Raw genomic sequence first — 26,265 nt, forward strand, 5'->3', positions numbered from 1 at the left:
ACCTTCACATCATGTCCGATTTAATCCTAGCCGAGCTACTCGCCAAGGGATGATCACATCCGTCTATCATTAGGTTTTGTCACCCTTTTAATTTCAGGTGTTTCCAGGCTACCGCTGGTAAGGAAATCAGGGGTGAAGTTCAATGTGTCAAGTGCATATAAGGCAAGACCAAAGACGCCCGAGGAAGCGCATTGACATGATTTTCGGAAAAAGCAGTGGTTTTGTACAGCAAAGAGAAAATGGCTATTCCTCGTCCTCTAAAATTTGTTAAGGACATTGTCTAAAGGTTATTGTCGCCAGTGTGTATAGATACATAACGAATTTGATGTTGCGTGTGAAGCACTGTCGAACGTGTGACTCTGGTTATTCAAGTTCAGACGATTAGTTTCCCAGGACAATCCGGGGTACTTGTATGATATTCTCAATGTAGGTGAAGACCTTTGGTTGTTTCTATGGTAATTATTGTTACTACGCGACGGATCGTTTACATCGTAGAGGATTTTATACGAGACTGTTAATAGGGAAGATATGATAAGGAGAGCTCGTTTAGAGACAGAGCATACCGTAATCTTGTAAAACACAATAACAAAACGAAACTTCGGAAAGGTGGGTTGATCATTCTTTTAATATAGTTAGACACTAATCAGCTATCATCGTAGCGAGTTACCATTACAAGAATTATGTTTATTCCTCGTTGCCTGGACGCAATATTTCTAACCGTCACCTGGAAATTTGGGTCGCACGTGTAAACGTCACTTCTTGTTGAAGGATTGTTATTAATATAGTTCAGACAAATGTTGGACAGGCACTGCGGGACAATCCGCGATCAAAGCTGCAGGAGTCGTTGTTAATATGTGCGTACTAAGTGTGATTCAGTCAGTGTCTTGATTAACATTGTCACTTCCAAAGATCAGACTATAATTGAAAGATTCTTTATTCAGTTTATCGTCAATCATATTTCACTCATTAGTTGCCGTTCCTTAATTTGAATTTTAACTGGGCGAAAACAATGTATCAATTACCATTCTCACGAACAAGGGTTTAAGGCTAACGGAGTACTCGCTGCGTTACATTGTGAAGGTTTAAGCCTGTGTATGTCATTGGTTGCGTAATCTATATTTATTTTCATTCTGTAATGAGATTTTGATCATTTTCAATATTTCATTGTGGAATTTACATACCGTCGTGCTATTGGATTCCATAAAATATTGCTTTATCATTAAGAAAAGGATTTTTCCAAGGAAATCTGTTTCTTTCTTCATACAGTACCGTACCTCACTAATTGGAAGTTCTGAGGTATCGTGTGGAAGACTACTTGCTCGAAGTGTTATCGTGCTGGCAATTATAATTTTATACATACAAAGGCTTAATGCAGTAGTTAAGCAGTTTGTTAACATTTTATTGTCTATCTCTCTCTCCTTAGTACACTAGCAGTTACATAACATGTTTCTGATTTATCGAAACTAGTTTAACCCAGGAATTCACATTACAGATACGTAAACGGAAACAAAGGTTAATAAAAATCAGGTTTCATATTCTGATAAAATCAGTGAACTAACGGAAAGGGATGTTTTGACAAGTTTGCTGGTCTTACATGTCTAAATATCTTTTTCACTTTACAGCACATTTGTCCTAGAGTAGCTCATATTGTATAAGTAAATAAAGAAAACACGCATTGAAAGCAGTCAATTCTCACGCAATACATTTGGCTGTCTACGTTACTTATCTCTACTACTTAAACTATAACTAATCGTTTACGTTTTCTGTTTTGTCTATGAAGGATCGTGAACCAACCAACCATACACGCGCTTCGAGGTGAAGCATATATGCTGTAGTGATACATCAGGAGTCAACCATTCTCAAGGGGAATTTTCAGTCTCAAAACATGTGATGAAGATTTTGACCTCCGTGATAACTTTCAACTCGGAACTTTTTTTATTGGATAACATTTCCTCACGAAAGTTGTCGTGTGTACAGAATATCTTTACATTGTAAGGAATAAACTTTGATTGAATCGAGATCAAACTTTTGAAGGAGTTTTGTCTATTATAGGAACACAACCGTATCCATTTCATGAGGCAGCGAAACATCACTATCCTTGTTGTTTCTTCGATAACTTTGATATTTATCTACAAGCATAGTCAATATTTACTATTGCTTTAATTGAACTTTGGAACTTTGTTCTCTGTAATAGTTATCTAATGTCTATCAATATTAGCGATATCACAAACTTATGATCAAAATCTAGGTTGTAAAACTTGAACTACAAGAGTGCACCAATATTATTCCTACACATTGGTGTCAGGGCGATTCAATGCGGCTTTCAAGGCCTGTGTGCTTTAAATACGTCACAAAGTAGCTGAACAAACATCAAAGTAATTATTTGCCAGGGACTGGTAAATTGGATCTGTGAATAGGACTGACAGAATATGTTTCCGATGTGTTTTTGGTCTGTCGCCTGAATTTGATATTGCTTTGCACACATCACCAGAGCAATTTCCAAACATAACCCTTTTCCGCTTCAGCCCATATCGGATATCGCTAAGGGAAAGCCTTTGGGAAGAAACAAACTTATTCAGTTCGTTGGATGATTCTATTAGCTTTGCATGGTTCTGTTAGGATATATAGTTCACTGTGGTTGTGAGTCACTTTAGTGCCTGTACTTTAAACGAAAACTATAAGCGTGTTGGATATTTATTTGTGGAACACATCGCAGTACTAAAAAATGGAAAAGGTAAGTAACTTTGTGTTTATAAGCATTTTAATATTCCATATAATGTGTGTGATTAATGAGTATGGGATTTCATTTCGTTTAGCCCAAGTCTTTTCTGATCATACGATTGCTGTTAGCTTATGAACTTGTTAAATTCAGAAGCTGAAATGAAATTTGCTTGTGCTGCGTGTTTTGGTAACAGTAGCAGACATAGTCAGACTATACACACGGAAGTTGATGTTGTTTTATTATTTAAATATTACAGTAGATTTGCTTAACCACAATCAAGTCTCATGAAAGGACGCAACCGATTAGGCTATTATTGTATGTATATAAATATATATATATATATATATATATATATATATATATATATATATATATATATATATATATATATATATATATATATATATATATATATATATATATAGTCGCACTGCAATCTGAGCAAGGTATTTGTTCATTGAATTTTCGTTACCGTGCAAGCAACGCTGCCTTTTGCTTTTCATTCTCGTTAAAGCTAACAAGAATTTATATGTGATACAATGACGGGTACTATAAAGAACTATATATCTGTTATACGGCAGGCTGCGGAAAGGTATAGGTTATGTATAAACTGTATTGTTGTAGTGAAATTAATCTAAACAGTCATGTAATTGTCAGTTACTGTATACGATTAGTATAGTATATAGTATTTACATCGAGTGAAAACAATTATTACTTTGAATCATTACTTTGTTCCGTGGGGGTGAGGGGGGGGGGGAATGACTGTACAACAGTAACTGTCACAGCTAGAAGACCAAATAATTACAACATAGTCGAGAACGGAGCAGAAGTGCCAGCAAAGAGGCTTAAAATCTTAATCACTATGTTATTACTTTATAATAATTAATCTATTAAAAGGAAGAAGAAAATTTATTTTCATCATGTTAAGTAGAAAATGGCGAACATCGTCAACAAAAAAAGAAGAAGAAGAACCTGTGTGCAAATATTTTGGTCGTCCATCCAATCGCTGATCTTGTACCTGGCTACTAACCTCCTTCCCAACCCCAATCACATATACCGTTATTAATGCCCTATCATCGCTTTCACGTGACCACAAACTCACAAAGGTTTTATTCTATAGATTGATAGAAGTTATTGAAACTTGAAGAAAGAAACGTGTATCGCGTATCGTAATGATGCATTTTTATTTTTGTACAAAGGAAGGATCATACATTGCTGCTATCTAAGATATCGATAATCATAGTTCCATCTTTTAGTGTTTATATTTATCAAATTATCTGGTTATCTCGTTAGTAACTTCCGTAGATCAAAGTGCACTCTGGAGGAACATATAGAAGCACTTAATTTAACACAGCGTAAGGGTAGAATATTTCATTGTCAACTGATGAATAGTGATCAAAGGAAAAAATGCAACACAGATTAACAGTTTATGTCTTCTTGGCTAATAATGAAATACAGTTTGCTCTGTTGTTATTGTCAATTGTTATTGTTATTGTCATGTCCCACAACATAATGATTTCTGTTGCAATACTGAAATTCGTTAGTTTGTACTGAATTGAAAGTTAATACTGTAAACTGCATATATATTTGTATTGTGAGGCATTAAACATCAGTGATTACATGGGAAATACGTAACAAAATATCACTTTATATTTCGTATATATTCATGTACTTGACGGCAGAGGAACAGTTATATTTCAAACGGAGTAAAGTAAACCCTTTTTCATGTTACTGTGAATCACATGTAGAAGAGTGGTTGGGAACTTTCAAATTTCCAGCTTTAACTTCTACTTATATTCAAATGAAACTTGATAAGCTAAGGTTATGACCGTACTTTGGTATCGGATCTAGTGTCGAGCAGCCTAAACGATCTTAAAATGAAATCCACTTGTCAACGATCGAGACGACGCTCAATGATTGCTGAACAACGTAGTCGGAGGTTTTAACCCGTTTATTTGCACACGTGGTTCAACAGGACCACTGTGAAAACTATAAAGTAAAAATATCAAAACATTAATATACAAACATTGGTGAAACAAACGCATGAATATGCACAAATCAATAAAAACATAATACAGCATTATATGTCCCCTTATAAATAATGCACACAAGGACGAAGTATAACAAATAACATTTGGTCACATGAAACAAAATATAGAGTAAGATTGACAACAAATACATTCTTAATAATAATAACGCTAAAAACCTACAATCGTGGGCAAAACTAACCGCATGACAAACTGCGAAATACAGCAGGGGCTTACAGTGGCTTTCTGGGGTATACGGCAGCTTTCTGGAGTATGTAATAAATATACCGATAAAGTGATAACCACTGGAGAATACTCTTCAAAGACGATGCTTTAACTCAGGATACTCAAATAAGCAAAACAACAAATACACAAAAGGCAATAATAACAGGTACAAGCATAAAGCAATATCACATTAAAAGCAAATCTCAAGAATGTAATATTAAAAGAGGTAAACAATTAGGATATCTAACCCCTTAATGCCTATATAAATCATATAGGATACTTAGGATTTCTGCTATGAGAGCACATGCGACGCCACTCTGAACAAGGAGAGGAATGAAGCATGTAACTCACATAATACGTAAGCATGCATTGAATACGTAAGTATGCGAAGCAAGGAAGCGGGTATGAAAGGTCACACCCTAAACCATTGGGCGAGGGCAGCATTGACCTTTGCCCGACCTTGACCAAGCGAACATTTCACTTTAACCATGCTAAGGAAAAAAACACACATCGGCAACGATTACACCACTGTTAAACTATGTCCCTAAAGAGATCTGTGAAGTTGCAAAATTGTCTGGTCCCTTATTAATGAGTTATAAATTCAATAAGGAATTCTGCCCTCATCAAATTGTTACTTGTTTTCTCAACTTGTTATTTTCCTTTGCGAATCTTTGAATATAATGCAGTGATGGGCCACCAACATAAGCCACTGACAGTGAAGGTTGTATCCAATCCGCGAGCAACAGCACTTTGGGATGTATCAAGTCCCATATCAAACACGAAGATATTACCTTGTTTGTCCATCGGCTGTTGAACTATCCTATCAAAAGTATATAGGTCCTATATATGCACAGTGAGCATTTCATTTTCATTCCATGAATTCATTGCTTTAGTAGACTAGTGGTTGGATACAAATATCACTTCGATATTAGAGGGTCCCGTAGGGCTCAAAATATTTTCGCGGCAGACCTCAAAAAAATGTATACGCGTGGGCCGAACTTTGTCCACCTGTTGTAAAATTGGCAACTGGTAAAAGGTGCGATTGTACCTGATTTCAATATCATATCATGTTTTCAAATACATCATATTCCCCTCTTCTTATGGTCAAATACGATAGCAACCAGAATATAGACAAAAATCAACGCAAATGTATCAACTCCACTGTTATCATTAATTGTAAATAAACCTTGCATTATCCTACAACTGTTATCACGATTTGACGGCACCTTCTTACCTCGGTTTCATTCTCTTGTCTTCTGTAGTCTCCTCTTGCTTTGAGACTGTTTGACATAATGCAGCTTTCATAGACCACCATGTATATGAAACGGTGTCATGACTTGAGATATCTATAACAGACAACATGAATCCGACGTGTTACTGGAATCACGTATTGTCTTATCTGGATGGAGCTTTAAGCAACACAGGAGCACAATACAGTTATGTAATAGTAACGAGATGCCCACATTGCACTGAAACAACGCAAACAGCATATATTTGTATGCATGATAAATTTCGTTTACTTGAAGAAGAGAGCCTAAGAAAGGAATGAAGCGCACGCGTAGATCCACTGTATATCCATTCATGATCGCATACTCTTTATGCATAACATAACGTTTCTCTGCTGTAGTAGTGAAAGTTAATCTAAGAAATATCGTTAAAATATCAATCACTGACACTGTATAACAGAAGGCCATACCATTGTTTTTACACATGCTTATAGTTAAAAAAAAACATACTTCCTGTAGTTAATGGTCTCGCGTACCCGTACATTCTCGAATACAGGCATGCATGAGACTGTGCTGTGAAGTAAATGATCACAGCCTATCATTCGACGCCCTTAACCCGTTATTGTAGAGGTGTGAACTTATCGTCAAGAGTCATTTGTAGTAGAAACTTTCCTGACCTGGGTAGTCATTAGTGTCGAGTCAGTGTGTTACCTTTGTGGTGGAAACTGGCAAAATTGTTCGAGCTCCTTTACTTTGATAATTTAGTGGCTTGTTGCAACGCTGTCTTTAATTAATGTACTATGTACATTATGCCACGATGTACCATGTGTACTATTAAAACGTACGCACAAACACACCGCACAAACACACCGCACAAACACACCGCACAAACATACATATTGTTCAGATTTTTCTTAACCCTGTGTTCCTAAGGTCACATATATTTGCAAGAAAAACGAACGTGTCTTATCATTCATGAACCCTTTACCAAAATGCAAAAGTGATGTTTTGCTCGTCAAGGGAAAATGTCCCGGAAAAGTGAACGATTATGTATACGTTACTCAATCAAGCGAGCCAAACGTTCACCAGTTTTAAAGATATACGGAGTACAATAACCTTTTAAGGTTTCCCATGGAAATGGGGTAAACTCCAGTTATGGTCAGTTGAAGCGGATTAGGCGTGACAGGTATGTAGGTTGAATAACGATGAAGACACAATTTACGTCGGTGAAAGTGATCATATGTTAAGGACAATTGGAAACTTGGCAAGAATGGAACAAAATTAAGATACAAGTCTGAAATTATTTATAAAGTAGACTAATAATCTTAAAGGTGAACCCATTTCCGTCAAAGTCAAAGTTATAAGTACTATTTCATAATGATCAATCCACAAGTCGGCGTCAGCAAACCAATTAACGGTGTCAAATGACCAGTGGGTATCGGTAAAGTTGAGAAAGTCTTATTTGTGAACTGAAGGTCCATTATGCATATATTTACGTATAAATCAAATCTTGCCTTGATAAAAAGGTCATGCCCCTCCCACCCCCCCCCCCCTCCTCCCACATTCCCATCTACATTGTCAGTTCGAGGAAAACGTTGGGTCTGGGAATATGTTATATTCAGACGGGGAAGAAATAGAACACTCAGGACGACAACATACCCGGATGCAGTGGTTTAGGGCGGTGAGGTAGACCTTTCAATCACACACAAACATTCAAATTGATGTAGTAGCAGAACTGCGTTAGACATAACTATGTATCTGATTGATAGTCTAAGCACCACTGGACGTCTAAGCATTTCCATGTCCTCAGACCCCCATGCTATATGCAAGTCCGTTTCAACGACCACAAGACCAGAGCCATCCCTCTATAAAATCCTGGATCCACCTCTGTCCTGGCATGAATATTCATGCCTAGCTCAATCGGAGGAAATTATTCAAATTGATGTAGTATAGCACAACTGCGTTAGACATAACTATGTATCTGATTGATAGTCTAAGCACCACTGGACGTCGAAATATTTCCATGCATCCTCAGACCCTCATGCTATATGCAAGTCCGTTTCAAAGACCACAGGGCCACAGCCATCCCTCTATTAAATCCTGGATCCACCTCTTTCCTGTCATTAATATTCATGCCTAGCTCAATCGGAGGAAATTTAGAATTTCTCCACCACAGTCTTGTACACGCCACTGATGCTCTTATATGTTCACACCAGTGGGAAAGGTCATTATTATCCTATACATGCAAAGCTTGACCATAACATAGCACACTATGCATCTAACTATAGAGTCACCTTTACCCAAAACGAGGCCTTATTAAACAGTAAAGAGAAGAGTTATTTAATAATCGAATTTAGCGCGATTGAAGCCTTTCTTTCCTTCCAGCATTAGTTAAGGTGAATATATAATTATTGTTTGCACTCAGTTCTTACTAACGTGGAAAATGCAGCTATTTCGGTTTGTTGTTTATCACCAGAAAAAAAAATGTAAGCTTCATTAAAGACCACACTTTTATAGTTTAAAAACTTGTATTTTATACAAAAAAGGACTTTTGTATTATCTTTACAATTGTATTATCTCCTTGCGTAAAAATTGGCAAACTTGATGATCTAGTCCTCTTACTAACGTATATTTTGGTAACTTGTTACAACTCTGCCGTAGTATGACGTAATATATCATTAATGAATGTTAATTAACGTACGCCTATGCAACGCGCACAGACCTGGCATATGAACCTTGATGATTAATCTTTTAATGATTACTTATTATGGACACTACAGTAGCAGTTATTTGTTCTAGTATTTGCGAAGAAAGATATATGCATTACAGTTCGAGTAAATATCCTGCTTTTAGATGGACCGAACACAGCAGGCTACTAATATAGGATCTCATTATAACGATCCTGGCAAAGGGAGACAATTGCCATCTTTTGACCTGCACATCTAAAGCCCCATTTATGCTTTGGATGTCATTAAACGAGCTTTTATAAGGCTCTATTGCTAAGGTCAGTATTTTATCAAATTATGTATTTTATGATTTAACAGACAGAAAAACTAACTTGAAGGTACTGATGACCTATGCATTCAAAGCCCTACTTCTGAATTGAAACATAAATAATACTTCACGAGGCTCGAGTGCATTGGATCACCACCCAATCAAGTTATGACTTTAAGAAGCCTAAAGGAGAGCGTCACAAGCCTGTACCTGTGTAAACCCCAAATAGTAAATACTGCTAGTTATCCAGGGGAATACACTGTCATCTCATTACCTACTCATCCAAAGCACTTGCGCACTGAGTCATATATATATAATGTAATACAAGGATACATTATGCAGGGGAGATGTATTGACATCTACCGAACGAAAGCCATACGTCTTGTGTAGGCCCATTGTCCATTATACACGTCCACATGTCACACGTACACAACAATTATGATATGTTACACCAAATATGGGTCGGTCACTATTCTACCATGTTTTGAATTCCAATGTGCCTGTGTGTGTGTGTTTAGAAATACCAATATGAACATCCCATATCCATCATATCATTTTATGTACATAACCCACAACTTAACTGCTTCATATATGTCAGCTCATCGAGTGCGCTATGGAATATGTGCTGTTGTAATGTATTGAATCACAGCCAATCAAATTCTGAGTAATAGTTGATGTACGGAGTGTGGTATTGGGAATGGGCCATTACGCCCCAGAGGTTAGATGAGATTTCGATAAGGCAAAACGTTTCCCAATCATCCTTTACCGTTGTGAAGTGACAGCAAGCCAGAAACTCAGTTCGTTAAAGTTGATGTTAGCGTTCTTGTTGTTGTTGTTGTTGTTTTTTTTGTTCATGACGCTTCGTACAAAATCTGTAGCGATTCATATTCACCACACCTTCGTTATAAGATTATATCAAGTGCGAAGATCACTCTTTTAGCGAAAGGGTTGTGAAATCATTACTACATCAACCGAATAAAAAGCCTAATATTTATATCTGTTTATTGAAATATTTATCATGGCCTATATTATTGTTATTCAGAGGAATAGAAAGAGAAGGGTCGATACCCGGAGATTTACGGACATTTAACAAGGCTGACATTACGTTTAGCAAACTGTACAGACAACAGCCCATGTTGAAAACATTCTGATCAACTCATTTATAGTCTTGTGGCTACAATATTTATTCCCAAGTAGCAGTCGCTATACTGAATATTATAATGAATTCAATTTGATTCTGTCTTGTCCTTTAACCACACATTTTCAGGCAAAATATCCCCGCTCAATCTAAAATTGCAAATAGTTAAACTGTATAGGCCTATATGAACACTCTATAAACAATACTGTGGTTAAGCAATGGATTATTACCCTGATTGATCAATGAAGTAATGCCTTACTTTTGCAAAGTGGCGTCATGTGAACTAAAAATGTTATAGCTTTGATGCATTGAGTTTAAATTGAGGCTATAATAGGCGAGATATGTTTATTTCCAGCTGATATTTCTAACAGAAGGGAAAACGACGATAGGCGTTAAGAAAACATTCCTCGGTGAATGAACCAATGCAACAATAACCAAACTCAAAATCATTTTGGAGAGACAAAACCAATTTGTGGCAGGGATCAAGTGATTAACCTAGAAGCTTGGTTGGAAAATGAGGCAAATTTTGAGCTGTCCAATTGGTGGAGTCAATGTAGTTCTAAAATGGTGTAAAGCGAATAACCTATATTTGCTTGCTATGACGGGGTAAATGTGTAGTCTCGATGAAGCTGTATACGCGTCAAAGGAATTTGGTATAGCAATATACCTGTTGAACAGTTTCACGAGTGTCTTAATTTGAGAACTACTGCACATGGCATTGAAACTGTCATTCAGGTTTATAACAGGAACTACTATAACCGCATATATGTTTCTTGTTCTACACAATGTAATGTATTCTTTAGCAATATCATTTAGTGCTTGTAATTTGGAACTACACCAGACTCACTACAAAGAGACAGTATGGCGAATGATATTTTAGTTATTTGCACATGCTTTCAAAGGATAACTTGATATCTTATTTTTAAAGTTTACAATTCTTCTACATCAACAAAAGACTTTATCAATGCATCGAACATAAAATCACCGTAATATGTTGCAGCAAACTAGTGCACTATGTACCTTAAGTAAATAAGAAATTCAGTTGTAAAAGAATTTACCGTTCTCATGGCAAAATGGAAATGGAAATACACCCACGCATTAAATTTCAAGATGTACATAAAGTAAAAAAAAATCTCTCAAGTAATAATGGGGGCATGCCATTTTTATAAGCAATCATAAATAAGACATAAATTGATGTAAATCTTATTTGTTGTGCTAAATGTATGAGATTTACATTCTAGAATATGGGAATATGTTAGGCTTGTTAGCCTCAAAAGAACAGCTCGGATAGAAGAGAATTTGTAACGTGCGTTGTGAAGTTAATACTTTCGCTTTCAATTTTTTTTTCTTACCTCATATTTCCGGATATATCTCCTGGGGAATTTTCGTTTTATTTTATAACAGGATGCACAACTTATTAAATGTCGTGACTTTCCTAAAGCGACGTCTACATTTTCCTGCCTTCCATCTTATGAACTATAAAGTGTCTTTTTAACACTTAAGCACTTTGCACTATAAGTTTCAGTCGTTTATACACTTAACAAAGATTTTCATGCTTGTGGCATGTTCCCAAAGGACTAAATCTGTCATACAACTGATTTATTCTCTCTATATGCATATTTATGAATTTTATAGTAATTTATGCAGTACTGTAACTTCTCATCTCCTAAGCTGTTTCATCTCAATTGTTCAGTCTATTCATTGTTCATTGATGTAATTTAGTTATCTGTCCATCTGTCCGGCTTAACTTAGTCCTTCATCTGTTTTCGTTCCAGTTTGCTTTGACGAAGATCCGGCTTAGATCGAAAAGTCAGAACCTAAGATTTTTTTCACCGGGTGTTTGTTAATGAAAAGCTATGATACGGTACTTAATATATTTGATTCAAGTAAAATTCAAAAAATTGGATTTTTGCTAAATTACTTAAAACAAAACTTGACTATTCAGTCAGATATAATGAACTTCGTTGTTATGTATAACTTAATATCGAGTATCATCACCTTTTTATCAAGTCGAACTCAAAATGTTGTTTCCAGTTGTATTTAAGGGTCATTTTGATCTATAATAGGAAAGTAGGAGATTTCCAGGAAGGTCTTAACGATTAGAAATGGGAATTCATATTTACCAAAGTGTCGATCTGACTAAAGCATTGTACCTTGCAATAACAATAAATTTTACTGACGTCAATCCGTCTCACCAAACTATTTTAGAGACTTAAGTTTGATTAAATCTAAGAACTATTCCTACGTGAAGTTCGTGAACTTTTAAGTGTTAATTGTTAGAATGATAACGACGTCAAAGAGAGTTGCGATGACCCTGCAGGGTAATAAGTTCTTCCTGATGTGGATATATAGATTATAATCATCTTTCTTGTACTTTGTCCTAAGAGCTAATTTATTTTATAAGCGGTACTCGACGAATCCAGCGACCTGTCGATATTTGATGGTGCCATATAGTTGTGCTGTGGGCTACATAAACAGTATGTATAGACTGCACGGCAATGACCTGGGAATCTAAACAGTGAGAAAGCTTTTAAGTTACACCTGCAAATCGAGATTCGAGCCCGATCCTCCCGCTCTATATACTAACGCTCGAATCTATTTTGCCATGATCTCTATATTTTATGGCTATTGGTACCGAATCTAGAATAAATTGGGCTCGTAACTTTGCTGTAGATCTCGCCACCTGTATCTAACAATACTAATCCTGGTGTTTGACGTCTTGCCCATAACTTTCAATCTCTCACATCAAACCCGATCTCGAAGATTTTAGTAACTAAGCTAAATATGCTTTTGGTGTTTGCCGTTTTTCCAGGGAATCATTATAGTGTAACTCACTGGTTATCAGTTTATCTACGTTATAATCTGCAGGGTATGACTAATATTTATGACGTCATGGTATCTAAATAAGCAACTTATTTTTCAGTGACTCACGCAGAGGTAACAAATTATCTGTGATTATTATCTCAACGTAAACAATTTTCAAAATTACTCTGAGGTTCAAGAACATCCTCAATTGATGATATTCAAACAAATATACACGTATGGTTATATAAGTAAACTACTTGAGACGAAAGGTTAACAAGTTTATGTGTCTATTATGATATATACACAATACAATGATAAAGAGAAAAGTGTTATGATAACATAACTATGGTGGTGCAATACAGAATAAAGAAATTAATTCGTGAAATAAATCTGGCTTTTGGAATATTTGTTAAAGGCCTCAATGGTTACAAGTATAAAAAACAATACCTTTGCCCAATTTTAATTCATTGGGAGGAAATCCAAGAAACTAAAATAGAAATAAAATAAAAACGATTAAAAGATACTTCACTTCCAGCTGTGGTTGCCCAAAGTACAAATCGTTATTCCAGGTAAGTTTGTTAAACTTTAGAGGGTTTGGGGAGTTTTTGTATTTATTTTGTGATGGCTAAGATTCCCTTACGAAAGTTTTGTCAATTCTGAGCAAGATAAACTGCTAATTACTCGGAATAAAGGAGACTGCGGCAAATTCTATAGTCACATAAAAGTTTGATATTTCAAGTATGTTTTCATTCACTTCTTCGTCACATTACAATGTAAGGTGTATCGACATAACTAAAAGGTGTTACTATACCCATTTGCAGTTATTCAAATCAGGAGCTGTTACTGGACTTGTTCATCTCTTTCCAGTTGTATACCAGCAACACATGTTTGTGACAAGAAAACTTGTTTTCATTATCAGCGTTCAAGCAGTTATTTTACGTTTAATGAACTTATCATATTTGATGATATTTATATATGTGTTTTCAAATATCTTATACTACACTTTAGTATTCACCCAATAACAGTTTGACGTATAGTTATGACTCGTCTGTAATTCAATGTTATTAATGTGTAACACTCTGCAGGACGTCGTTAGAAATGTTTCTTCTTGTCGATTTCATGAGTGTGCATAATATCCTTGTCCAAAATGATCATTCGCAACTTATCGAACAATAAGCTGTTTTCATACTTGCGATAAAAGGCTGTCGAATCACGCCCCACTATATCAAATATATGAACTGCATGGGGTATAGTATGACTCAAACATACCTGCTTACGGACAATCCTTGTAGTCCTATTTAGACTATGGATCGCTCATTTTATGAATGACAAAGCTGACAATTTGTATGAACTTCTGTTAAGATACAGAATGAAACTCAACAACAACATTTCTTATATTCAGTTTGTCAAATTAGTATACAATTGTGTATCTAATAAGTAATAAGGGTAATATTTGTATATGCTACAGTTAAATTATATGTGCTTTAACAATACCGAAAATATTTGTATAAACTTTAAGAAACGTCAATATGTAGCCTGCATTGACACAACAAACATAAACAAGTTCAATATGAACTCTCTGATACACTATATGTAACAGTTCCTATACATTCGAATTATGATCATGAAATAATTACTGTGCTATGTAGAACAGTATCTCATTGTTCACAATGGATTGCCATTAGAGTTTCGAAACCTAACGTCTCATCCAGGCAATATCATCATGTATATCAGTATATCAGTATTTGTGTTATTAGTATAGCAGAATCAGCCAAGTTAATGTCAAGTTAGTCTAAAATGGAAACACTCGAGTATATAATAAAGCATTTCTTTACCAAATTGTGTATTTCTTGCTTTGAAAGACAAAGCAATAGCAAATACAATACTACCAGATATATTATCAATTTGTCTCAAGGAACATTGTATCATGATTGAAAAAACATAACTCGCTTCCTGTTCTTCTGTATATAAGCAATGTAGAATGTCACCATGAAAATATAAGCAACATGAAAATTCATGAAAGTATAAGTTTGCCTGTACTGGCTGTTTTTTTTTAACATAATTCATATATGTCTTATACAATCAGAATATAACCACTCAGGTAGAAAATTAATACGTTTTTTGACCACTTTAAGTGTTATTGTTGTTATTCTGTCTCTTCTTAACGACAATTCTGCCTGTTAAAGATACACCTCGAGTCTCACGAGGTTCAAAGGTGACACAAGATTGTTTCACCTTTACGACAACGCTTCCGACTGGAAGTGATCAAAATAAAGCAGCTTATTGCGTCTCACCAAAGAAAATCAACGATATTTCATAAATATTATAACAGGTGTTGAGAAACATGAAGAATGCATTTCGTGAAACATTTAGTTATTGCCTACCTCCCTATAGGGCTATAAACGTATATGTAGTAAGCCTAGCCCATAGCCTATATTAACAGTGGCGGCGGAACCGGGGGGGGGGGGCTTGGGGGGGGGGGGGGCTCAGCCCCCCAATGAAAAAGTTGAGGGGCAAATGCATGATAAGCCCCCCCCCCCCCAATATTTACCAAGGCTCCGAAACGTACATCTGCCCATTTTTCAATGCATACTTGTCGATCTGTCCGATGCACACGTATATACTATATAGGTGTAATAATTTTAGTAATTGCTGGGGGACCCTCGGCCCGTCCCCTGGCTATAGACCACATTGTCACCCCGTCCGCGTCTTCACGCCCCGTGAAAAGTGGAAGCAGTGAGTGTGAGTACCGGTAAGCGTAACACAACTTCGTCTTAGGCCAATGACTTGCCTCATTTCAGCCAGTTCTCCAACATCCCCTTACTTAGTGGCGGAGCGTCCATATATACAGTCAGGGGGCGGATGCCCCCCCCCCCCTGACGGACTCAAATGGACTGCTGGCGCCCTTTTCAGCTTTTCACTACTTTTTACTTATTCGCGATTATTGACTATTTTATTGCGCATTCATATACCTATTGACATTTGTCATATTCTGTTGGTGTAATTTTCCGACAAAATGGCGACGACACCTATTTATTCTCCGTTTATCTGCAAATTAGCAAGGCCCGGAAAGGGTCATTTCCTGCAATCTATAGGGAGTAACTTTACTCAAAAATTCTCTGTACTGTATAGTGTCGAAAGTGCCCCTACAGACCATTCTTGCCCCCCCCCCCCCCTGACCAATACCCCTAGCTCCGCCACTGCGCTTACTACACTCAAAAACGTCTTTGCGAGTACACTACGAGTAATAGCTACTCTCTTAGAACACCATCGAATATACAAATTACAATGTTTTTACAGACTTTTACGTGAAATCTGAGAAATTGCAGGCTTGAGACCTTAGGGCTAGGTATTCGCAGCATTAAACACTCGGGAAGTGCCGTTTCCGGCCATCTGGGGGTTTGAAAAAACCCAACATTTTCTTGTACGCTCCGCGCCAACCGATGGTGGCGCTCCGCTTAGATGGTCTCCACACATTAGCCCCCCCCCCCCCCCCCAATAATTTTTCCGTTCCGCCGCGCCTGGCCTATAAGTATAACCATGAATATATATTTTATTTACTATTTGAAAATACTTCTCCGAGCGAGAGTTTAATAACTCTTTGTAGAGTTTGTGTCATACATAGCACTATTTACATAACCAACTCTTTGAGATTATCTCGCTAAATAATGACACAATTTCATATTAAAATCCATTTCATACAGTTTATAGGCTGCAATGGTCAAATTCCATTCAAATTATGCATGCAAAGTTGAAAATTCAGATTTAGTTTCTGTGTTCATTTTTGATTAATTTATTTATGTGCACGTGGAAAGCTCTTTGAAAATGCGATAATTCCTTTTTAATGGCCAATTATTCATTACTGTAAAATATATTAGAAATGCAGAAAGGTAAATTAGTTTAATCAACTGCGATTACATTATTTGATTAATTGGAATAGTTACTCCAAATATTGTTTTCACCAGATGAAATTAATTAAAAATTCCATTCGTTGATAAACATTAACTTTCGATTTGTACCAAGTACATCAACAGGGAAGTGGTACAAGCAATTAAGCCATTCGTGATGGTTTCGCATACAGCCATTCTGTCTGTTAACCTCCATTCTATTACGGTATGTTTTTTTCCCGGTGAACAACGGCAATACCCAGATTTAAGGTACCCCTAGAAAGGAATCCGTACATACATTAGGTACATAGCTACCGGTCACGCAACTATTTAATGGATGTAACTGCCAAATTTTAAAAAGTGCTTTAACATTAACGGTACAGACAGACAGACAGACAGACAGACAAGTTTGTATTACTAACATGTGGTAACGATCCACAAAGTGAAAATTAGTAAAAGAGTGATGATCGAAAATATGACGATTACATAAGTTAAGATAATTTGCCGTCAAGAAGTGTTGTTAGCATTGATTATTTGTGTTAACCATCTTTTAACCATGGTCAGATTAACCAGCTTTGTCAAAGTTGTGCATTTCCGTGCAATAAAATTCTACTCGTAATGTTTCAGTCAGTGGATTCGAAATCTATGTGTCTATTGTGTCACCGGTTCCCCCCTTATTGATACTTTGCTTTTCCTTAAGTAACTTATAAATGAGAATACGTTCAATGGACTCACATATCTTCTTAATCCTATATTTGAATTTGATGGTCAATTTGAAACGGACTCTGCTGCGCCTCGTGTATTCATGAATCCTTCCCAATTTCGGATCTCATCTATTCTCCAAGCAAGGGCCACCACGTGTAAGGCAATTAATATTCCTAGCCAGGACATTGTCCGTAGACTAAGTGTTTGCAATCTGATGAGTTGTCTCAAAAGTAATATCAACGTATGGAATCATTATTGTGAATAATAGGTTAATTAACACTTAACACGGGAAGAGTGCATCAAGTTCGTATAGCGTATGATAGGTCTATATACTTATTAATGTCCTTGAAAGTGACGCTAAACCTATATGTTCGTATAGCAACAGCAGAGCTTCACCATAGGTGTACATCCCAAAAATGTTGCTCTACTCAGGATTTATACAAACTAGTGAATTCTACAATCCTCTACTGCAAAAATAAATTCGGTTTGTAAAGAATTTTCACAGCTCATGCATATCAGCCAAACAGAGCCGATGTTGAAAAAAAAAACGAAAAGGAAGAAGCTGAAGAATTATTTATTTCATGACATGATTCATTGAAGTGGAGTAAATTACATGTAAGTATATGTAAGGACAGTTGAGACACGTGTGAACAGGTAACTTGAGGTTAAGCAATTTACTAAGTTACAGTACATCGTGATAATCTGATTTCTCTCGTCAAGTTTGCTTCTTCTTTTGTCCGACGTACGACCTTCATGTCCTACGGGGATAACTGATTAACTAGCGGGTGCCGTTAATTTCTACACGTCTTTGCGCAGTCATCCGAGCGGTTGATTCTGTCATAATCAATTGGTTATATCTGTTTGACGCAATTCACTGAATTATATCAATTTCTCGAAATACGAGAGAGATACTCAACAGGGAGAATTGGAAAGTCATCTTGCATAGATACCGATTCAGCGAAATTTCTTGAAACAAACTGCTGTGCACAGCACTTCTGAAAGGTAATACCGGTACCAAATACTTTACTTGTCAATTGGACTTTATTAGGGAAGGCAGCTAACATATGATCAAGAATGATCAACCCTCAACCCCAGTCCCCATAAATAGAGACAATCCGTGTGATAATGACGGAGATCAAGAATGATCAACCTCAACCCCAGTTCCCATAAATAGAGACAATCCGTGTACTAGTGACGGTGCTACGTCAAGTCGGGTACCACGAGTCGATTCCAGAAAAATAGAACGGATATTTCTTAACAAGGTGATCTAGCACTCAAACTGCGACTCATAATACAGACTTTCAAATCATGTCCGTTTGATAGCGATAAGTATAGTCGTAAGCAAATCGGATTATGACCACAGTTATGTAGATTGCTGGTCGGGTAGACAACAGTACTATAGGCGACATTGGCCGAAAGTGTCAAGTGTCAAGTTTTTTTGCATTCGAATTTCACCAGGGTTCTTAAAATATATATGTTCCCATATCAACAGTCAAAAGATATTTTGCTCTGGATTATCTTTTAAACTATCGATAAAATTCCAACAGGTGATGGCAAATTAAACGCAAACTGCCTCTAAAATGTATTTAAACCATTGTTATTCATTGGATTTGTTGACGCACGGTGATAGGCACGTTAAAGACGATCCACCTATAAATGTCCTCGGTTTTTAACCGCAGCTAACCTTTTTCCATATATTCAGAGCTTATAACAAAAAGAAGCTTTACTACAGGACTAAGTCACGTGCAGGTGATATTTAGCGGTAATATTACTAAATCAAAGGCACTCACCATGATATTAAACCTTCATCACTGAAGTGTATTATTAGAACAAGCCACCACAACAATAACAAAATCGACAGAAAAAGGTTAAACTTCCTTGTGTTATTTCTAGTTTGTATTCGTAAGTATTTTAATTACCACTCTTTGTCGCTACATTTAGTCATTGAAAGTGCAAACTGCGTACTTAAGCCCGTTTTTTAATGTACTAGGAAATGTACCACGTGAAACACTTTGGTATATATAGTTGAGTGTCTTAGAGTTCATTTGTTCTTTTAAGTTGACATTGAGTGTCAAATACAGGTAACCATTTGAACACCTATTGGTATGTTGTAAGTAGAGCGTTCTTAAAAGTTAATCTTCACCACCCTTGACACTTGTGAATTCTTAGCAGGATACCAAGCAAATTTCATTACAAATGTATAAGTTTAACAACAAACGTGTTGAACCCGGTTCGTTGATCTTTGTCCGATGGCTTCAAGTTTAAGGGAATTACTAATTGTGTAATATATATATATATATATATATATATATATATAAATATATGAAAATCGTATATATATATATATATAGCCTATATATATATTATATATATATATATATATATATATATATATATATATACACATACACATTGTCTGATGATCGCTCCACGCGTGAAACTGAGTAACAACTACTAGTGTTCCGCTATAATATATATATAGAACTAGATGATAGGTTCCAAGCCATTTGTAACCAGCACTTTGGGCTTTGTTGTAAATTGTATCATTCGTACTAGACAGCAGTCACCGTAAATATAAATTGGTCACAGTGAATGTCTATAGAAGCATCATACCCCCATGGATATCACCCTTTTAAGGAGAGGGGTAGGGAGGGATAAGATATGGATGGGGGAAACTTGAACATCTTCATCGATTATCATTGGTCATGCATCTGAACTTCCTAAGATTTATTTGTCACAGCATAGGCCTATATAGTACTGTCCATGTGCAATACTTGAACGATCCTCCACCCCCACCCTCCCCAACCCCTCAATCCCGCTCTCAGTGATACGGAGTGGCTCTGTGTGGGTATATATGATTTCAAGCTTACGTCTCGGTCGCGAAAAATGTTTCCGTGCATCACGGTGTTTTCCGTTATATATATAATATATATGTATTTTATTAATTCGTGTTACATCGATAAAAATAATAATTATTTCCATCGATTATACTGGCTCGAGTCTCTTTCATATATTCACGTTAAGTAAACTAGTCTGCATCACCGCGTCTTGGTCTTTAAGTATTGTCATTTATTGTAATTTATAATACGGCGGGTCCCAGTCAGTAATTCTTTTGTTGTTTCATTGTTATACTATATAGTTCATGCAATCACAGATTATCATACCGTAGAATATACCACGAATGAACGATAGCGTATAGCTATTCTGGTTTGTGACCAAATTTGACTTTTTGTTGAAAATTTTAATAATTTCCAAGACATCGCCAGAAAGAATTTATCGTGACAGCAAGTGAGAGTGCTCCCATAAGGATTAACATCGATGGACTGTCCCTATTACAGTAGACTTTCCGATCAGCGTAGGTGGAAGGCATTAAATTAAAGAACCAGTAGACGTTCCGATCAGCGTAGGGTGGAAGGCATTAAATTAAAGAACCAGTAGACCTTCCGATCAGCGTAGGTGGAAGGCGTTAAATTAAGAACCAGTATAGACGTTCCGATCAGCGTAGGGTGGAAGGCGTTAAATTAAGAGACAGTAGACATTGCGATCAGCGTAGGTGGAAGGCGTTAAATTAGGAGACAGTAGACATTCCGATCAGCGTAGGTGGAAGGCGTTAAATTAAGAACCAGTATAGACGTTCCGATCAGCGTAGCTGGAAGGCGTTAAATTAAGAGACAGTAGACATTCCGATCAGCGTAGGTGGAAGGCGTTAAATTAAGAACCAGTATAGACGTTCCGATCAGCGTAGGGTGGAAGGCGTTAAATTAAGAGACAGTAGACGTTCCGATCAGCGTAGCTGGAAGGCGTTAAATTAAGAACCAGTATAGACGTTCGGTTCAGCGTGGGGTGGAAGGCGTTAAATTAAGAGACAGTAGACATTCCGATCATCGTAGGTGGAAGGCGTTAAATTAAGAACCAGTATAGACGTTCGGTTCAGCGTGGGGTGGAAGGCGTTAAATTAAGAGACAGTAGACATTCCGATCAGCGTAGGTGGAAGGCGTTAAAATAATAACCAGTATAGACGTTCCGATCAGCGTAGCTGGAAGGCGTTAAATTAAGAGACAGTAGACATTCCGATCAGCGTAGGTGGAAGGCGTTAAATTAAGAACCAGTATAGACGTTCCGATCAGCGTAGGGTGGAAGGCGTTAAATTAAGAGACAGTAGACGTTCCGATCAGCGTAGGTGGAAGGCGTTAAATTAAGAACCAGTATAGACGTTCGGTTCAGCGTGGGGTGGAAGGCGTTAAATTAAGAGACAGTAGACATTCCGATCAGCGTAGGTGGAAGGCGTTAAATTAAGAACCAGTATAGACGTTCCGATCAGCGTAGCTGGAAGGCGTTAAATTAAGAATCAGTGGACGTTCCGATCAGCGTAGGTGGAAGGCGTTAAATTAATAACCAGTATAGACGTTCCGATCAGCGTAGCTGGAAGGCGTTAAATTAAGAATAAGTAGACGTTCCGATCAGCGTAGATGGAAGGAGTAAAATTAATAATCCGGTTGTGTTGCGATATAATGTATCTTGTATTCAACTATATATAGAAACATATAGCAGAATACAATGCGTAGTATCTATATCCATTCCAATGGACTCGTTCTAATACATTCGACTTAACAAACGTTCGTCATGATCACATGATCACATATTCACATTGGATCTATTTCATGATATTACGACTAGATAAGCAACATATATATTTAGACGCTTCCATGCTGTTTTAATTAAACAGACGAAACATTTAATTAAACAGACGAAACATTTAATTGGCTTTGGAGGTCTAACTTTACGGCAGCTGTTGCTGATAAGATTGTCATCATCCACTTATACGACATCCTATTAGAGGATATTTACACCAAATAATCTTCAGTTTATTGCCAACAAGAAAGTTGTTAATGAAATTGGTTTTCTTCCGTGACTCTCCAAACATGAGAGATCAAATGTGAAGAGCTCCACCGATCAAATTTCAATGTGACTGTGGACCTATATTGATAGCCGATTGATGCTCAGAGTGTTTTGAGGTTAAACCCGACCTAAAACAGAGTCTCTTGAAATGACATCGTTTACTTGCGGTGAACTGTTCTGTCTTTCTTTTCACTTGTCAATACAGGAAACAACAAGTACGTGACATGAGTGTCTACAAGCAATCTGTTAAAAGCATTTTGTTTTCTTCAACAATTTACAAACATTACAAATGATAATTATAATGTTCAATGTGATTGTGCACCTACATGGGCACATGACTGAAGCTCAGGGTATTTTCGGTTTTAAACTGGTTTTAAGTTACAATCGAATCTTGAAAAAAATATGCAACATGATGCTGCTTTCTTGTGGTTGACTTGATGACATTTATTTTCAGTTTTTTTGTGCATGTGTTGGAAATATAGATATAGACTTTGGTCGTCAACAACAAACATTTCTTCAAACACTTTTCAAACACTGCCGTCTGTGGAATACGCAAAAAGGTTTCATACTCACTGATATCACTAAACTTTTCTGACTTGTATTTATATTGAGCATTTACCTGGCTGTGGATTGCTATCAGTGAACTTAATAATTTTATCAACACTACGCGATGAAACTAATTACGGTGAAATTAATGTCAGTGCACCGGTGTTTCCGGTAACTTTTCCCCGTATATTGTGTTTGCCTCCGGCCCTGCAAGTGTAAACGTCTAAGAAATCGGAAAGTTACCGTATCCGACGGTTTTGACGAAATTATCTACAAGCAGGTAAAACTGGTAACAACAGCTGGCAGTATAACTTTTTGAATAAAACGATGTGCTTCATGCTATATAAAGTAAGTCTATAATGAACATTACACATTGACTTTAGCTGTATTGTTAAACGAGAGAAGTCGGATTACTCAAAGTGACCAGTTATACATAATTATTGAAATGCAACATTTTGCTTGACTTTCCTACACTGGTCTGTATGTACCGAAAGAAAATGACCTTATGTCCTATGTAAAGTGATTGGCGTTTAGGCGGTCGTGTATGTTAGGGTAATTATGAGAATGCCTATATTAATAAGATATTCTTTTCCTTTCGTTGACAGTTGTTCGTTTCCGATTAACATCCGTCTTAATGTCTGTCGAAAATTTTGATAAACCACTGAAATATGATCTTCTAAATGTTCTTCGCATTCTTCCGAATCTGTTCTTGTCATTACGGAGACGAGTATTCTAGTTTTACAACTTCCCAAGAGATATATTGCCAACAACATATAAGGTACTTTAGAAACTTGAAATGAATCTACAACTTTATGTTTTGATATTCCTTTTACCTCTTAGACATGGTCACGTTTTGTCAACTTCCTAACTTGACTTACACTTTTGTAGAACCATTCACAAGCACCCCTATGATAAGAAAAAAAGACCATGAAACTATACAAAAGGGGGAGGAAAAGTGAAGAGTCTATGATTCAAGTCAACGACTAGACTTGTGCCAGGAAAATTACTGGCAATCACTGCTGGACTCGATCTTTTAATTAAAGGGACTCGTTAAAGGTCGGTTTTAAATACCTGGAGTATCTGTCCAATACTGTTGTTGCTGTACCAGTGACGATGGCAAGGAGGGGGAGCTGTGTGTGGGGAGGGGAGGGGGAGGGGAGGGGAGGGGCTACGTTCGGAATGTTTGCATGCAGCCAGGAAAGAATTGGACCACTACTACTGGTGTACCTTTAGGGTGTTTAGTGTGCATCCCCTCCCATTACCTTTGAAGTTCTGTGCACGCCACTGTTTACGTATACTGTTTACTTTATCTTTATACAGTTCTCTTCCAGGATGCAATTTCTCTATAGGTACAATAGTACATCGCTTTGAAACGTCCTTGGCAGAAATTAATTTGGTGACGTCATTAACCTCAGAAGTATTGCGAATATAAACTGCACGTTTCCCACGATTTTGTAATGCGAAGTTACATGACCTGTTATACTTGACTTCCGCCCTTACAGGTGCAAGGTTCTCGTTGTTAGACTAGATGTTTCATTGTTTTCATAAATAAACAATCATGCATTTCAACATTCTTCTTTGATGACTTTTCATATTGGACTAACATAAGCAGAAAACTCATGCGAAGAAATGTTAGAAAACATTATAGCAAACAAATAAGAAGGGATATCTGAAAGATGGCCAGACATTTCTAACAACATTAATGAGTTGTTTTAACATTGTGAATGAAACATTATCTTGTGATTGTATATTCATGAATATATAGAAGAATAAAGTGGTTGACCCCAGCCGGCAGGTCATTCATAAAGGATATCTCATACGGATTGGTGAGGAAGGATAAACACATGTTAATATGGTTCCATGATGAAGTCAACATATGTTTCCGACTTAACTCTTTCCTGTATTCTATGCAATCGAAAGTACTCAAATCTCCTTCAATTATTGGCTTCTTCGTTCTCAACAATACAAGTTACAGGAATATTTCAAGCATAGTCTCTCTGCTATATTACCATTTTCACTAACTTTATCCCGTGTTTTAGACTCCTACATTCCATAGATTAAAAATATCATCTTTATTTTATAATGAGGAATAGCCAGTCCATATGCATACATTAATGTAACACATCGGGATTCTCTCAAGATTCATATCAGATATTTCCATGGCACATCGCATTTGTATAGTCCTACAGTTACTCTGAGTAGGAATATGTCTTACGTTCGACCGACAAAAAGACGAACTTCTTTGACACCACGTGATATACATGGTCATAGTTCGTGATATGAAGCTAACACTATGTGGCTATCTAGGTAGCCAATCAGCAGAAATCAACGTGAATATACGCGCTTTAAAGAAACAAGTTGAAATCTCAACCTACGTTATTCATTTTATGTTTACTTAATGTAACCTTCCTGTAATCACTACCTCAATATACACCCACCCCACCCAACCCCCCTCCCCCATCTCCACCCCATTTATCCCACCCCAATGTATGTGGATATGTTCACGAATCATGAACAAAGCGATATTTCAGAGCACCCTCTTATTAATGCTTTACGCCTATATCGCGCACTGGAACAAGGTGGTAAACGATTAGTACATGGAAGAATAGATATATATTCCTGGATTGAACCGAAAACGAACTACAATTTAGGTGCAAAAATAATTTACCTTTGGTTCCTCCTTTGAAATGTGACAGCTTGCAAGGCAAAACCCATGCAAACATCTGGATATGTGATACGTTCCATCAATTTTATTGGATTTTGTTCATTTCTTTTATTATTGGTAATATTGTTATCTCTGTGATCACATAATATACGATATTACTCCCTTTCGTTATTAAGTAATAATTAGAGTAATTTCTTCTTAAGAAATCGATCTTTTTCTGTCAATATCAAATTGGCAGATATTTTAACCTTTTCATCTTCGAGACCTTATTACGGTAGGCGCCAAGCGTATCACTTATTATGACATGTCCTGATCTGACCACCTGGTGAGATGACATTGTTGAACAATTCACACGGTCCATAACTGTCAGTTAATTCAAACTGTGAGTACACTTGATTATCTCTATATCATACTGTAGTGTAGTCG

At 36.7% G+C, this 26,265-nt stretch overlaps 1 protein-coding gene across 2 annotated transcripts in view; it reads left to right on the top strand.

Annotated features, from left to right (window-relative positions):
* LOC139979222 (thrombospondin type-1 domain-containing protein 4-like) overlaps nt 1–26,265 on the top strand; it is a 159,777-nt gene that overhangs the window by 19,227 nt on the left and 114,285 nt on the right. For both annotated transcript variants that reach the window (XM_071989980.1, XM_071989982.1), the window contains exon 2: nt 1,781–2,734. In XM_071989980.1, the coding sequence (XP_071846081.1) occupies nt 2,726–2,734 (9 nt within the window). In that variant the 5' untranslated portion in view covers nt 1,781–2,725. The remainder of the gene's footprint in view (nt 1–1,780; nt 2,735–26,265) is intronic.

The sequence above is a fragment of the Apostichopus japonicus genome, chromosome 13 (assembly GCF_037975245.1).
Source record: "Apostichopus japonicus isolate 1M-3 chromosome 13, ASM3797524v1, whole genome shotgun sequence".
Taxonomy (NCBI): Eukaryota; Metazoa; Echinodermata; class Holothuroidea; order Aspidochirotida; family Stichopodidae; genus Apostichopus; species Apostichopus japonicus.